The 16,191-nt window shown below is 41.3% G+C and overlaps 1 protein-coding gene across 8 annotated transcripts in view; it reads right to left on the reverse strand.

Moving 5' to 3' along the window:
* LOC122573090 (Down syndrome cell adhesion molecule-like protein Dscam2) overlaps window positions 1-16,191 on the reverse strand; it is a 162,129-nt gene that overhangs the window by 12,360 nt on the left and 133,578 nt on the right. For all 8 annotated transcript variants that reach the window (XM_043739081.1, XM_043739047.1, XM_043739074.1 and 5 more), the window contains 6 exons: window positions 14,845-15,143; window positions 8,823-8,971; window positions 8,453-8,607; window positions 7,344-7,525; window positions 3,435-3,740; window positions 438-734 (listed from right to left, as the gene is read on the reverse strand). In XM_043739081.1, the coding sequence (XP_043595016.1) occupies window positions 438-734; window positions 3,435-3,740; window positions 7,344-7,525; window positions 8,453-8,607; window positions 8,823-8,971; window positions 14,845-15,143 (1,388 nt within the window). The remainder of the gene's footprint in view (window positions 1-437; window positions 735-3,434; window positions 3,741-7,343; window positions 7,526-8,452; window positions 8,608-8,822; window positions 8,972-14,844; window positions 15,144-16,191) is intronic.

Here is a 16,191-nt window from a genome sequence, read left to right on the forward strand (position 1 = left end):
GTTCTAATAAATACAGTAGCATCGCAATACTTTCTGCAGCCACCGTAAGAACGATACAGCACTTATGAATCCTAAAAAAGTAGAAGGAGAAGCTCAATGTGAATGAAAAAAAGAGAAAGTGGCGATGGAGAGGGTAGAATATAGAAATACAAAGTCAGCATCGTGTGGTTTGCTTCCCAGGGGATTATGGTTCACGAATTTTTCATAAAACTTCCACGTTCATTGGCCCCATTTTCCACGTGTTCGCCACGATCGTTCGCGAATCGAGCTGTTCAATTCAATTCCTCCAGGGAATGAAAGAAAGAAGAAGAAGAAGAAAAAGATAGAGGGGGGGGAGGAGAGAGAAAGAGAAATAGGCGGGGGGTATGGTTGAAACGAAGAAACATTTCTTGCAGTAGGAAGAGGGAAAGTTTCGCGTTCGTCGTACGATGGCTTACCAGTATTGCTCAACTGAAGTTTGATGACCGGAGTGCTAGGTCCTTGCCCCATTTTGGTCGAGGCCGTAACCCAGGCCTCGTAGGATTCGCGCAGCTTCAACCCAGTCGCCTCGTGGTGCAGGTTCTGCGCAGGCAACGAACTTTTAGTGATCTTCACCTCTTGGCCCTGGTCCAACACCCGAACATAGACGGTGTATTTGGTAAGGATTCCGTTTGGTCGCCGTGGAGGCAGCCAAGATATTACCACTGCGTCTTCGTTACTGATCACAGCCTTCACGCGCTCCGGCGCGTCCGGAACTAAAACAGGAGAACTAGGTGTGACAGCTGTCCTGCATGTGCAGCGGATGGACAAGAGAACAGAAAACGTTGCTTACGTCGATGGCCAATCGTGATACGTTTTGAATTCGGGATTGGTAGAGTAAAAAGAATGTGTTGGAGGAGAGTTGTCAATCTTTTTTAGATTGCGTTTCTGTTGAATCATTGAAATATTGTTGGTAGAGGTAAAAGGTCAGTTTTATCGTATATATTCGTTGTATATTGTATCGTATTTATGTACAAATCTTTCAGTGTAACTTAAAGTTTGTTTAAAAAGCATTTTTTAATTATTATTACATCTATGAGATAAGTGACGAGTTTCACTACGACAAAATGTTGTCTTGAGACAAGATTCAATCGTCAAGTCATGTTTGCATTTCATTCACTAATTGGAAGTATATGATAAGACGTGTCGCATCTGAACAGGTGGTAATTTGGAGGAATAATGTCTAGAGAACATGCTGGCTGCTGCAAGACGTTCCAAACAAGATTCATTACGATGTCTTTTGTCGCAGAAGCAGTGTGTGGCCTAGCGTTGTCACTCAGCAATTTCGTAGAACATTCTCCTTTGTCAGCACTTAATGATTGGATCTTGTCTAGAGACGCAACATCTTTCCGTGATGGAATTTATTATTTGCCTAATAGATGGTTTACAGTTATAGGAAGCGATGACAAATACTTTGATCGGACAACTTGCGGTATTTTCTTTTTAAATAAACTTTGATTCTCACTGAAAAATTTGGATTATTTATTTGTACACCTCATATTTTAATAATGCATTTATATATAACATTTTGTAATAATATATTTATTTCTTAAAGCACGAAGCAATAATAAAATATATCTCGAATCTCTCGTCATAAGATGATGAACAATTTTAGAATAAAATTTTGTAGCAATTTATTCCCCTAAAAATGATCCTTTTGTAGAATGTACCTATACAGATTTTTATGACAATGACTATATGCGTCTGTCGACAAACTTTGTTCAAAAAGTATCACACAATCCTTTTTAATTATATTCATTAAAGCTCTGCTTTTCTGAAATTCCCTTTATTTATCGGCCCATTGGCACGTGATTGTATATCGCCAGCTGTCTGTTGCACGGCTCAAAACGAATCGATGTTCGGCAACTAACAACGTTTATAAAGGACCGACGAGTAAATCCATGGGACCGGGAGGCGGGATTCACTCGCGCGAGTTTCTGTCATTGACAAACTCTCCCCGGGACTCGAGCGTTTTCTTTGTGATACACGAAATTTCGATTACGTCCCGCGCCTGTGCTTCGTTTGGCGAGGCAGTGCGACGCGACGCGCGTTTATTACGAGTTTCGCGATAACGCGATACAATTATTCGCGACCCATTTCGCGGAATTTCGACGGGCCGGCGCGTACAGTGGCCCGTGTGCAGCTGCGTTTAATGGAAAACCAGCTGCTGTTGAGTTTCCACCGTTGTACGAGAACGAGAACAAACTCGGTATAACGTTAACTTCAAAGGCGCGACTAAAGTTTCTGTCATTGACTCTTTTCGTCCGCGTTTCTCCATTCTCGTTAAACAGCCACGCCGATTCTCCGGAATTCATGGTTGCAAGTGGCCTCCTTTGTTTCCGGTATAAAGCGAACCGTGCAGCCATCTCACGCGAACGCCGTTTGGCAAGAAATTTTCGAGCTTATGTTACTCGAGTTTAAACTTCTTTTGGGTTAAACGGTAGTGAAATAGCGCACATAAGCTGGGAAGAAGTAAGTCGTCTTACGGAAATATTGCAGAAATTGGAATCTCCAAAGTCTAGCTGCGATTCTATTGTTATTAATATTTTATAAATATAATTTACCAAATGGAACCGAGAATAAGAATTTGTTTTATGTAACAATGTTATGATAAATACTGTACTTTGTATATTTTATATATTCTTTAGTATTATGTGCATTCTGAAGATTTACTTCTACGTTATTTTAATAAATATCAGGATTCAGATACTAAATGTTCATATAGATTTTCTGACTTTTACATCTATTTCACACAGTATTTTCTCAACAAAATTTAGGTGAGGAGATTATACGATTCTTCCATCCAACACGTTACATTATGTTTCTCTCGTAACTTACAGAAATAGCGTTTGCATATTCTTACATCGTTATCTTGTATAAATGATAATCTATGACTGATTAATCGCTTCATTGGTAATTTGAACATAAACCAGGTATCTTAATATCCATGAATAGCAATTTATACACTTGATTCACTGAAAATCGAAACCCAGATAATCGTATTTGGGATAATCAGCTAATTCAAGAAGCTCAATAATTTTAGTACCTCGACCAATACCGGTACTAGTGTCTGACAGCTCATTAACGTTTCAATAATCCTAACATCCCGGTTCTAGCCGACTTACATCCACGATCCACCCACTAACCCACCCTCCTAATCTTCCAATCTCAATCCCAAAACGACAAACTGGCCGACAATCTCGTTGATCTATATAGTGATCTATTGAAACGTCAATAGAACGACTCTACTATAAAGCACCGAGATGAAACCCGCAAGCTATACCGCCGTCGATTCTTCCAATCCTACCGGAACGTCGCTTCGAAAATTTCCTTCCATTCGTCGATAGTTGACGTTCGTTTGTTTACCACGGGACAAAAGCAAGAAATACGACAGATACTAGTAGCAAATGGTTTACCAGTTTCTTCGGTGGTACAGGAAACCGGGCTGCTGGTAACACCCTCGCCAGCCCTGGTGTACGCGAGCACCTGTACGGTGTAATTGGTGTAGGGGCTGAGACCATGCAGCACGGTGCTCAGTGCATGGCTGATCTTCGTCTCCCTGCCTGCCTGCTGCTCCAAAACCGCGCTGGCCGCCTCGTACAGCAACTTATAACCCTGCACGACCCCGTGAACTTTGTCGGAAGGCGGTGGTTTCCAGGTCACCTGGATGTTCTGGCCGGTTAGAGCGGCGCACGCCACAGTCTGCGGCGGGGCGCTTGGAACTGCGTCAAATTGTAACCATGAATTCGTTGCAAACCTTCGTATACCATTGTATTACTAGACATACTCGTTCTATAAATACGGTACACGTGGCGGTTTCTCGTGACCGGTGAAAATTAACCTTCACGCTTGGAAATGTGAATGCGGTGGAGGGAAAACACGAGGGGAGTCGTCGATCGCATCCTCGTTGTCTGTGGAAATTCGAGCAAAGAGGCAGGATGACGGAGTCGCGGGTCTGGTTACTGCCGCGGCAAATGGCATGACTGGAAGTTTTCAGTTTCGAGAGGAAATTCGAGGACAAAGAGAAGAGGTAAACTGGGTGTCGAGTGGATTGTTTTTGCGTTCCTGATTGCAAGGGTAGAGTTCTTCGAGTGCTAACTTCTTGAAGAGAAAGCGAGCAAGAGAAACCGATCGATTTCTTCGAGACAGGGTCGCTGGGCTCGTTATTCGAATGTCGTTGTGTGTATACGACGTGACCGACTGCAGAGGGATTCCTCTGTCTCGTTAAAAGGGTGGGCCACAAGCCGCGATCTTTTTCTACTGGGTCAAATGTCAAAAGCGGAAAAACGACGTGGCATGCGCGTGTACACGACACAAAGCGATATCCACTCTATCCGTGGTTTTCACGGAACGCAAAAGAGTGTTTCTTTTCCGAGGTAGCTGGTTCGATGGCTAGCTGCATCACGGGTTCTATGCAACCGAGAAAAACGGGTGGGAATATGGAACGCGACCGCTCCACGTTTCCGGTTGCTCTCGAGGGAACTTACGACGGAGAGAAATTTGTCCTTCGAAATCCAACTGTCAAAACGCTGTTGTTCATCTTTTTTCACGGAGATATGTAGTTTCGGGCGGCTGAATTTCGGGTTATTTCCGACTATCGTTGGATGACGGGTTTGTTGGAAAATGTGGTACAACCGTTTCCTCGAGTGTTGGCAAAGGAAACCGCGCAATTAAACGGAGCCATTGTTTCGAGCGGAACGAACCACGGAAGTCGCACGAGTGATGGACAGATTTCATGCATCGTTGCAGCTAGTCGTTCAACTTTAACTCGCGATGAAGGTCGGTTAAACGTTTGATCGAATGTTTCAAAAACTGAAATAGGAACTCCACGAGATCTCGATATTTCTATATTAGATGCTGTTCACAGTATTAATTAAATTAAGTTATTTTGAAAATATTTTCGAAGTAGATGTGGTCACTGGTTACATAAGGGTTACACAGAGTGTAAAATATTAAATTAACAGGATTCTACTGGAAAAATTTCTTAAATATTTAAATAATTAGTGAATCTATAAATTACAATAGGGTAATGGATGATTTGTAATTTATTTTAAAAATGAGCTGTTTAGGTGTTATATGAATCAGATCCTCATAAATTAAGTAGAAGGATGAGAATTACAAACATTATTCCTAAAAATTATCACTGAAATTTACGGTTATTTATGCAATCTCCCTCTGACAAACAAAGTTTCTTTTTTGAGATGTCGAATATTGATCATGTACTTGCATAATGTGAAATTTATAACTTTGCAAAGTGCAGTAGATTTTATTAAGAAATATATGATTTACCTGTAATATAATTTATATGAAATTTAGCATTGATTGATGCTTTTTTGTTTTGCCCATGTCTCGTTTAAGATAGTGTTGCGAGAATTTCAGCACTCTCTTGGCAATAGCACAATAAATATACAGGAAACTCGCGTTATCTTTCGTTACGAATTTAAACTACCGATGAACGTATCATTCATCATTGTCTTCTAGAAGCTTTGAAAACGAAAAACGATGCAGGCAAAAATCTTATAAATTCCAAAAGGATGATATTTTTCAAAAATAATATTAGGAACATCCTACCTCGATTCCAAGAGTGTATCGATTGCAACAATACAGTACTACGATTAGCAAACTTATTCTAATAGAAAGTAAACGCCAAAGTTTCGTTCTTACTACCAAACTTATTCTCATTACCTCAGGGAATTTAGTAACGTATAACTTACAACTCGTAGGTACTAAAATTTCACTAATAATATTAGTTCAATTATACGAGAAATAACGTAGTATCGTAGTAGGAAGCCGAGGAAAATAAAAAGGGGAGAAAGCTAACAGGATAACAAAGATAAAGGATTCTGTGGATGCTAATACAACGTGGAGCGACAAGTTTGCTGAAAATATTTCCGTGGCATCGCGAAACACCAACAAATGGTCCCGCGGAAGTTTCTTAGCGCCAGGGGAGGTATCGCGCGACGAGGGTAGCTTCCGTGACTGTCGCGAACTTAATCGTTTTAAACGACAACGGCTTCCGTTTTTACTTTGCACACGGTATACGATACTTAGAGGGTTGGAACTCAACAAGTTAGAAGAACAGGTCAGTGGGGTAAAAAAATAAGGGCGTACGTTAATGAGTACTGGCTTGCTAGATGTATCGTATATGTAAGCTTTTTACATCCAATCCCTCTGTTATTGCAGCTTTGCGGGTGTAAACTGCTGCCACGAAAATTAATTTCATCGTTTCGCAGCAAAGCACGAGTCTTTGGCCTCATCAGCACTGGGGAACGCGCTGTATTCTGTTGTATATTTATCCGGAAATTGCTGAAGTCCCCGATTATCCTTTATCACGATTTGTTGAGGCAAGGGAAATGCGTCCGTTCTAACTTGAAAATGCCGTAAGTTATTTCTTATTCGGAGGAGGACGGTTGAGGATCCGTTTAGTTTGCAGGCAACAAAGCTATTTCTCCACCATGCGTATTTTGTTATACGAAGACCACAGGGAGGAAACATGCTAAGTTATACCTTCCCTCCTTCACAGAACAGCACATTTTCAATTTATAAATTTCATACCATATCGAGCAAGTCTGTATTAGTAAAATTGCCTCCCTATTTTGTTGTGGGATTAAATAAGCAGGCACTATATTTTTATCCGGGTTTTAAATCCATCTGAGAGATATTAATAATTATATTGTCGGTTTAGCACAAGCACGATGAAACTAAGAAAAGTATATTTTTCTAGAAATTAGTTTAAATAGAAAGTAATTTATTACTCAAGTATTAATGAAAGATACTTGTTCCTTTACGAATTACTTAATAGTCTTTAGATTTTGAAGATCTGTAAGAAAATATTGTTTATATATGTATTGCTTGCTACTAGAAGAAGGATTGAAACTCCATTTTGAATTGTGATATTGTTTTTAAGGAATAATATAGTGTTATTAAACATAACAGTCTAAGAATTGTAATACCGCTGTTGACCATGAAAATTCCTATCCCAGTAAATATCACACTTTTACAGTTCAATTTTTCAAACATCTCAAGATTAACAATCTTTTTCTCATAAACCAACGACATTTAAATATTATATATTTATATTATAAAACAATAAAACGATAGACGATGAAACAGTGGTGGTTAATAAAACAGACGATATAAAACATGCGATAATCCAAGCTTATTAAATAAAACACTAACTTCAAAATACCTGAGAAAGGAAATATTCTCAAAAGTGAAACGATAGCGTTACGAGAAGGGGAAGAATAAATAGCAAATAATACAACAATAGCAGGGAGAGGTGAACAGAAAATAAAAGGGAAATAACCTTGATATCGTTTGCTCACCGTCTTCGAGGGTCTGCACCGACACCGGGTCAGATCCTGGACCGTCACCTTTATTATTGAACGCCTTCACCACCACGCTGTACTGTGTGTACTTTCGGAGGCCGGTTAGCCTATAATCGTAGGTGCCATCTCCGTTTCCCGTGATTCCCACTCTGGTGATGTTCACCGATTGATCATTCCCTCTGAAATAATGCCACGGTCGGTGTTCCTCGAGGCAGAAAGATAAAGCGCGAGAAGGCACGCTCGGAACTCTACGATACTTAAAGCCATTCCGTGAAAACTAGAGCGAGAAATAGTCTCCTGATTTTTCCAACTTCCCCTATCCCTCTCTTCTTGATGCCCACATATATCTTCCTAGTCAATATGAAATATCTCGTAGACCGTAGAAAGAACAGAGCACGCGTTTCCGTCATCGCTTAACGAACCGACGCGATTCTTCGCGAATTTCAATCGAGAGTCCATGGAATCCCGACAACGAAGAAATTCCATCGTTTAGCAATGGTTAACGATGAACTTCGTTCAAATCCATTCTGCTGTCGTGTTCCAGCCACGTTATTACATTTTCTCGAGAATTTCTCGTGGAAAGTCTGGGGAAAGTATCCCAGCTCAGGATGTCAATTTTTAAGTCTCCTCGGGATTCTCTTACAAAGAAGCCACAGGAATTTTGTTGATATATATTCGACCTTTCGTACGTAGATTTACGTGTGTTTGAAAAATATTCACCACTATCTTTAAGTGAAAATAATCAAGATCATAATATCGAGTTAGGCAATTGAATTTGTTTTGTTTTAAATTGGTGCCCGCGGTTCGTAACCCGGTTTAATAATCGCCAGTACGAACATCGTAATGAACATCGAAATAAATTGGACGTTTCATAAAAGCGGGAAAGCAACGAACGTCCGCGAAACATCTGTTACGAGAACAAAGCACGGCGATTATCCGCGGCGACGGAAACGCGAGCCGATCGTCCGTCCATTGTCGACAGAATCGCCGTGATAATCGACGAAGATTCGAGCCCCTCATCGGGACCATATCTCTTCCCTTCTAAATTCTACGATCCCGAAGTGTGCTAGAAACTATTCTAAATAGCCGTAAGCGGATAACGATACCCGAGATTGGTGTAGCTGATGGTGTATCCGAGAAGTTCACCATTCCAGAGGGATCGATCCGGTGGTTGCCAGGTGACCTTCACTTGCTGCGGTCCTAAAGGCTCAGCGATAACGTGTCTAGGTGGTCCGCCAGGAATTTCGCCGTCCGTTTGGGCCTGTTGTGTAGTTGGTTTCCGTTGTCGTGGTCGTTTTTTATTCGATCGAACGGAGACGCGTGGACCGAGTGAAAAGGGAAACGATGAGAAAGTTAAACGAAATGGCGGTCGTGTTCGAATTGAACGAATAGATGGACATAATATGATACAATGATAAAATTTGCTTTTTTTTCTTTTTTTTTTTTTTGAGACATGCTGAAATGTTTGATACTGACATGAAGGATGTCGCTTGGCGCTGATGTTCCAAGGTGATTTTCCGCAAGCACCCGAAAGTGGTAGGAGGTCGCCGGTTTTAGAGGCGACACCAGCGCGACCGTGTTGTCCCCTGCCACCATCTTCTGCGTGTTGTGCTCATGCCACACGTCTTTCCAGCAAAAGGCAACGACAACGCTTAGAGGGCTTGTGCATCGTTGATCGCTAGGATAGTCGACGGATTTACGACGCACAGCTTTCACGCGCCGCACGAAACATATGTACGCGAACTTTCGTCCCGCCCCGAGGCGCGCTACCATAGTCACACTTTTTTTATTCTATCAGTTCACGGTGAAACTACGCGTCGTTTTCAGTTTCGTCCTTTTCCATCGAGTTAAAGGAAAAAGAAACATAATCGACGTCAGTTGAAGGCTTCTTCGTTGCTTTCAATGGCGCAAAGAAAACAAATTTGCGAAGAAAAAGCAACGATCGCGTTTCCTCGTTGCAAAGTTCGCTGACTTATCGAAACTTCGAAGATGGAAGTATATCGAATTCAATTTAAACTCGATGTGTCTATGTTGAACGTCTGTTGTGACGTGTATCCTAATAATATCGATAAACTTCCTTTCGATAGTTTCTATGCTTTTTCAGTCCAAGGAAACTTCTGTTAAAAAAAGTAACCTTGTATGGAACACCAAGAACGTAACTGTTGCGTTTTCTTTTCGCAGATCTTATTAACTAACTTCGTTTTTAGTTTCATCATCGTTGGCTCAGAAGCTTCGAAAATTGAAAGATTCGTCAAGCGGCCATGTTAGACGTCATTGAAAACGAAGTTATCTCAACCAGAAAAAGAGAATTAGCCGGCTGATATCGCGGACGGGCAGAGTAGCGGTAATCCGCCTCGAAGCAGTCGAAAAATCGAACGTGCGAACGAACAGGCGATCCATGGTCGACGAAAAAACTGAAGAAAAAGGAGAACCAATCGAAGGGAGAGTAAACTTCAATAAAGTAATATCACATGGTACGTATTTCCGAAATTTTAAAGCAAGTTAATCAAATGCGTTCCGCTGTGATTGAACAAAAATGCAATATTTTCGCCTCTATGAACTTCTTTTATCGCGTGCCCTGGATACCCGTTTATATGAATAAAAATTCCATTACTATCACGCTTTGCTCTGACAATAAAAACGGACGAAAAAAGGAAGAAAAGGAAAACCAAAATTAAAATCGTGTATATTTAATTTCAATTCCGTCGTTCGGATAAAGAAACGAGCGAAATATTCGTCGTCGACTATGAATAGTAGAATGATCGAGTTCGCACGATCGATATAGTCAGGGGTGGCGGCAAGAAGAAATCCCGGGGGCGGCAGTGATAGCGAATACCCGACTCGGTGCTTGCCCTGAAAACGTGTTTCACGCGCGTTCACACCACGACAGGCCGCTGTCCTTCCATGTGTTAAGTTCGATAATTTAGCAGCGGCCAGGCGATTCGAGTCGATTAGGCGTAAATGAGGACATCCGAAGTTAACGAGGGACTGGATCCTGAGGGCGGGTAGGCGAGGCCTGAACAGAGAAGGAGAGCGAGTGAGAGGAAAAGGAGAAAGAGATAGATAGAGTTTGTGTGCGGGATGTTCGACGCTTTGAAAGAGAACTTTCCACCGGCGGAGAAAATAAAGGCAGAAGACAGAGAGAAGAAGCACAGCGTCAACTTTGCGGCAAACTTCGACTTCCTTCTCGTGGCACGCTTTTATGAAAACCGTGGCCCACCCTTCGCTTCGCTCGATATAACACCCTTCGCCTGGCTCTCTGTTCGTGTTGCTTGAAAAAACGGGTCATTCCACGCGGCGTAATTAAATATCGTCGAATAACCGTTGGATACGAGCGAACTACAGGCCTTTTCTGCGAACCAGCCTTTCGTTGACCGGTTCTCCATCGACAATACGCGTTTGATTCGATGGCTAACAAAACTTGTGAAGGTAGGGCGGCTTTGGCTTTCACGAAAATTGAAAAACTTTCGCCCTGTGTACGACCCGTGGTTCACAGCCGGAAGTCCTGCTAGAACTAAGGGAGACTCGACTGCGTCGCTTCGAAATTAATTTTTCCATTAAAATGTAAAAACCAACCGGGGCTGCGAATTGGCTCGTTTCGCGGGCGTTCTGTGGGATCATCGTTTATTATTTTGTTGGTCGACAGCTATTCCAGCCAGGGGAATCGAGAGAAGTCGATAAAAAGGTAGAAAAGCTTTGGAAACTGTAGAGAAAGCCGTACGTCAAAGGTTTGTGGTTCCAATCAGCGACGAATCACACGAAAGAAACCACGGATTCTGGCATACGATCGTTGGCCCGGATTGATTATATATTGTTTGCCATATTGCGTTATAATTTCATTCCCTCAGCTAGCCAGCCAGGCTATTGATTAAATTCGAGATCCAGCTTGACAGTCCAATAATGGAGTCTTAATGTGGCACCGCCGAGATATTACGAATCAAACTCCTTCCGACGGCCGGCCTGTAATGAAACGACGATCGTGCTTGTGGATGGAAAGCAATTAAAATATAGAGACCAGACGGAGGAAGTTCGTGTAAACAAAAGATAGCCCAAATGAAAACTGTCGTGATCGTAATGAAATTTTCCTTCTCTCTCGTGCGTGTCGAATTCAATGAAAAAAAGTCGATCAAGAAACTTTATAGGACGTATAGGCTGTTTCAAAAAGTTGTGGTCAGGTGCATGTAGTAATAAAAACAGGTAAAAAAGGATACAAGTATCGTTGGTTTCGGAGTCAGATATTTTCATTAGTGAGATATTATCTACCTCAACATATCGTTTGTTGAGTTCACCAACATACACTAGTTCGAAAATTTAAAGCCAATCTGAAAATATAGATAGAAGTTTCTCTTTTTTTTATTGAAAACATACTTTTCGTACAACACATTAGTGTTTTGTCGAATACTTGACGCTTTGACGGCCTGTCTCCAATTTTTTGAAAAACAGCGTATATGAAAGATTTTTGAGCGACCGAACGCGTCGATACCAGATCGTCGACGATGATTTTGCATTGAAACATGGAATACGGCTGGAAGTAAGTTGAATGGAATCGGAACGAGTCCTTCAGTTTGGTATCTCTGGAACGACGGTACTCTTCGATCCCTTGAAGCGATATTGCCCTAAATATTCAAAAATCTGTAAGGACCTTTTCCTGGCTGTGAATATCTCGCGTCGAGGGATCGATCGGGAAACAGACAGAAGACCCTGCACAGCGTTTCTCAAATTTCACACGGATTCGTCGGGGACCCGGTGCTCGAATTTCGCGATCGATTAAGAAATGCTCGATGAAAACCAGGAGAAATCAAGTCAGAGATAGAAAAGATAGAAAGAGTTACGAGAAGAAAATGGGTATCCAGTGAAAAATAACGAAGACGTTCTGATGGTCGTGAGGTATGAATAATGTCTGACACGTTCCCCACGGAAATCGTTATGAACGAGTCAAACGACATCGGCAAAGTCGAGGAACACCAAGATGGATCTTAGTAACGCGATGGATAACACCGTCACAAGCGAGAAGAGGTCGCTATTTGAATTCCAAAGAAGCTTTCAGGCAGTCTTTTTCCTGGCGTACATGTCAAAGCAATAAATCACCTGGCTCTATAAAGATTCAGTTATCTGTATCTGGTCGAAGAAATAGGTTAGAATCCTCCGGATCGATCTTCGGCCCTTTTTTCGATATCTGAAATTAATACACTTCCAGATAGGTTTTCTCTTGGCCTCTATCTAATCTGTCATATTTTTCCGGGAACATACAGTTTCTGGAGCATTGACCGCGAGTGGCTGGAAAATGATCTCAAGTTTGAGAAACGCTGTACTACACGAAAGAGATCCGATGTAGCGTTGCCAAAGTTAGACAACCCAACTGTAATCCAACAAACAACATTGGTATATCTATTTCCTTTATCGTATCGGCTTTCATCATAGTGCGGGGCACGTAGCCGCTTAGGAACTGCGTGATGCGATCGAACATTACTACCTAAAGAAAATATCCAGCAACCCTTTTACTTTCCTTCGCCTCAGAATAAAGGGATAGTATCAAGTTGATACGCAACAAATTACGTTATTCCCAATATTTGTTATCAAGTTATCAAGTTATCTTTCTCCATAATCGACAATATAAGAATTCTCCACTTCTGTCTGCTTGGTGAGTGCAATAGAGCCGTTTGCAGCGTCGATCTTCTGACTGTTTCGAGCAGAGTAGTTCTGTACTATTTTTGACAACGAAGAAATCTATTGGAAAACTTCAACTTCAAACCGGAATTAGCGCGAAACGCAATATTCGACTGGAAATCGCCTGCAAAACATCCACCGTTTCTTATTCCCGAAGTAATAGCTAAAAAATCTCACGGAAGTGGTGTGAACACGTTTCGGAACGTCAACGAGTGCACTATGAGTATGCGAATCTAATGATAGGAATGAGTCCAACATCTTTGTCCGCAGCGTGAATTCGATCCCATTGCCAATTCCGAGTCGGCACGAAGCTCACGGGTCCGAACGCCTATCCATATGTCATCGATACGCGTATTTGACCACGATCAATCGAAGTCACGGCGCGGTACACGCTCCCGAGACACGCCTCTCTGTCTCGAGGCAAGCTGTAACGTCGCAGGAAGCTCAGTCCAGTGACCTCCTCATTTCCATCCCATCAAACGGAACCAACATACCACATCGAATCTCATCACTAAACCACCGATCAAGTTCAAATTAATTTTAATTAACCCTTTCAGCGTTATGAATCGAAACTCGTGATGTTACGATTGTTCAGGATCGTCGAATGTTTACGAGTTTCGAAAAATTGCTCATTATGCGGCACGTTTACGTCAATGAACGAAAACGTTCAGAATCATTTCGTGGGCATTGCGAATTAATTTGTACGACCAATATGATTTTTGTCGACGTACGCGTAAACTGCATTTATATTAGTCAACTATTTATCGATCGACTCAATTAAAAAATGTATACCAAAGCTCCGTTGTGTGAAATTTTAACGTTCAACATGACTATTAATACTATATTTAGTCTAATTTAATTTAGATATTTCTGCAATTGTTAATCCATTGTCGACTGATCAGTGATTACACGATCAACTTAATTAATATTGCATAGACCACTGGAACTGGACTGGTACTAGATTGGAAATCGATCGAGCTAATCTGTTGTAAACGCGGATATAAAAAAGACGCAGTAGCAACAAACTACTTTTGTATTTCTCTTCTCTGTTTAAAGAATATTCAACCTATTTTTCTTCCATGCATCTGGGGCGACATACGATTCAGCACACATTGAAGAAATTTATTAATTTTTAAATATGAAAAATATAATTTTTTTCTATTTCGATGTCTCTAATGAATGATATAAATTGCGAATCAGAAAATTCTGAAGCCTGTGCATTTTGCGTTTCAAATAATTTCAAGTGTAATTTAATATAGTTTGTACCAGAAATGAAAAATTTGCACAGCATTTGCTCCACCGCAAAAAGTGGATGGCAAATGTTTATGCAATTTCATACTTTTATGAACGCAATTAACCTAAATAGAGATCTGTCTCATTCACTAAATATTATAACGAACGTTTTACTCTGAATATTTCACGTATTCTTGTAAATTATACGCGTTTTGCAACACAACGTGCCTTTCGAACTTTTCATTATCTCAAAAAATATTTCAAATAATTTACTTTAAATTATCCATGAAGGCAACAACATCCACGATCTAGTAAGAAGAAAATAATGTTCGATAAACCTGCCTCATTAGATATCTTAACACTGAAAGGATTTATTAATCAAATTCTTCAGCGAAAGGCTTTCAAATTCATTCAATGTACATATATAAAAAGATTTGCAAAGATTTTGGAAGATCCGGTGATAAGCTTTCCGCGACGTGACGTCCGGGGTGATGTCCATTGGACAGCCGTCGTTCCTCGATCGATAATCACGCGCGTTACCCGATACACCGTGGCGGCCGTGTACTGTACGGCGAACAAAGCGAATCAGCCAACCTACCCTGCGCCTCCTTGTACTGCACGATGTAGTTGGTTATAGGCGAGCTGGCGTGCGCTGGATCCTGCTCGCTGGACGGCGACGACCAGGCCAACAGCAACGATCTGCTCCCTTGCTCGGCTACGTGTAAATTCCGGGGAAAATTCGGTGGCTCCTGAACCAGCAGCTTGATGCTCGCTCTGGCATGCCCGTAAGCATTCGTCGCTACGCACATGTAGTCCCCACGGTCTATGTGGTTCGCCTGAGTGATACGTAATTCGGAGATCACCCTTCCTGACACCTTCTGGTTGTCTATCGTATATCTACAAATGAAAAAGTAGAGTCACTTTCATTAACTGGCCGCTACGTTGCCACAGTTGTTTAAAATTTCTCTTCGGATGGCGACGGTAAATATGCATTTACCTCGTTCGTACTTGCGCCGGCTAGTTAGTAGTGCCACCAGAAAATTACGTTGACCGCAAAAATTTAAAACGAAAATAAAACGAACGGTGAAGAATAAAGATTAGAGAATAAAAGATAAATTTTTTGATAGCTAAATAAGTACTGTTTGGCGGAATTGTTTAAACATTCATATAACTTCGCATCTCTGAAATTTTAGGTTAATCGCCGATCCTAGTTAACATTTTAGTTTATGATCTCGCTATATCGTTTCCACCAAGTACACGTGACCTCGAGCCACTAGCCATCGTTGGCCATCAGCACATCCTCGCGAGTAAATAGAATGAATAGAACGAATACGTCAGATCAATCAAATATATACATAGACTTTTATGAAAGTAGATGCATTATTCTTCTGTTCTATTCTTACGTTATCCTTCAAGTGTTTCTTTCATTAGGGCGAATACGTCGGAACAATCAAAATGAGAATAGTTACATCATTCTACAGATGTCTTATTCATTAGAACGACAATTCTCACAGACGACTATCGATTGTGTTCACCCGTTTTTCTATTTCGTCGTAATGGATGCACGACCAGGTGTATCCGTGGATCTAATAGATATGCTAAAAGACTATATCGCTAGAAATTTATTGATAAACGTTGTTATGTCGCGGTGCTCGAGTAATTTTGCGTGAGCGAAAGTTAGCGAGCGACGCAACAAGGGATGCGCCGAATAATTTTGTAATGAAGGAGCACGATGCAGAGCGAGCTGTTGGGAAAATGTTCTGCGGAAACTCTCCAACTATGGCGCTCAGTCACATGCTTCGTGGAGTGGAACCAACGGAGTGTTGTACCAGCAGAATCCCTTGAGGAAACTCTACTTGAACTGCGTATAACTAATTCTCTTCGATGCTTTTGTTTGATTTAAAATATTCAGAAATTTCGGAAGCAGATTCTTTTGATTGATCTC

This window comes from Bombus pyrosoma, linkage group LG2 (genome assembly GCF_014825855.1).
Source record: "Bombus pyrosoma isolate SC7728 linkage group LG2, ASM1482585v1, whole genome shotgun sequence".
Classification (NCBI taxonomy): Eukaryota; Metazoa; Arthropoda; class Insecta; order Hymenoptera; family Apidae; genus Bombus; species Bombus pyrosoma.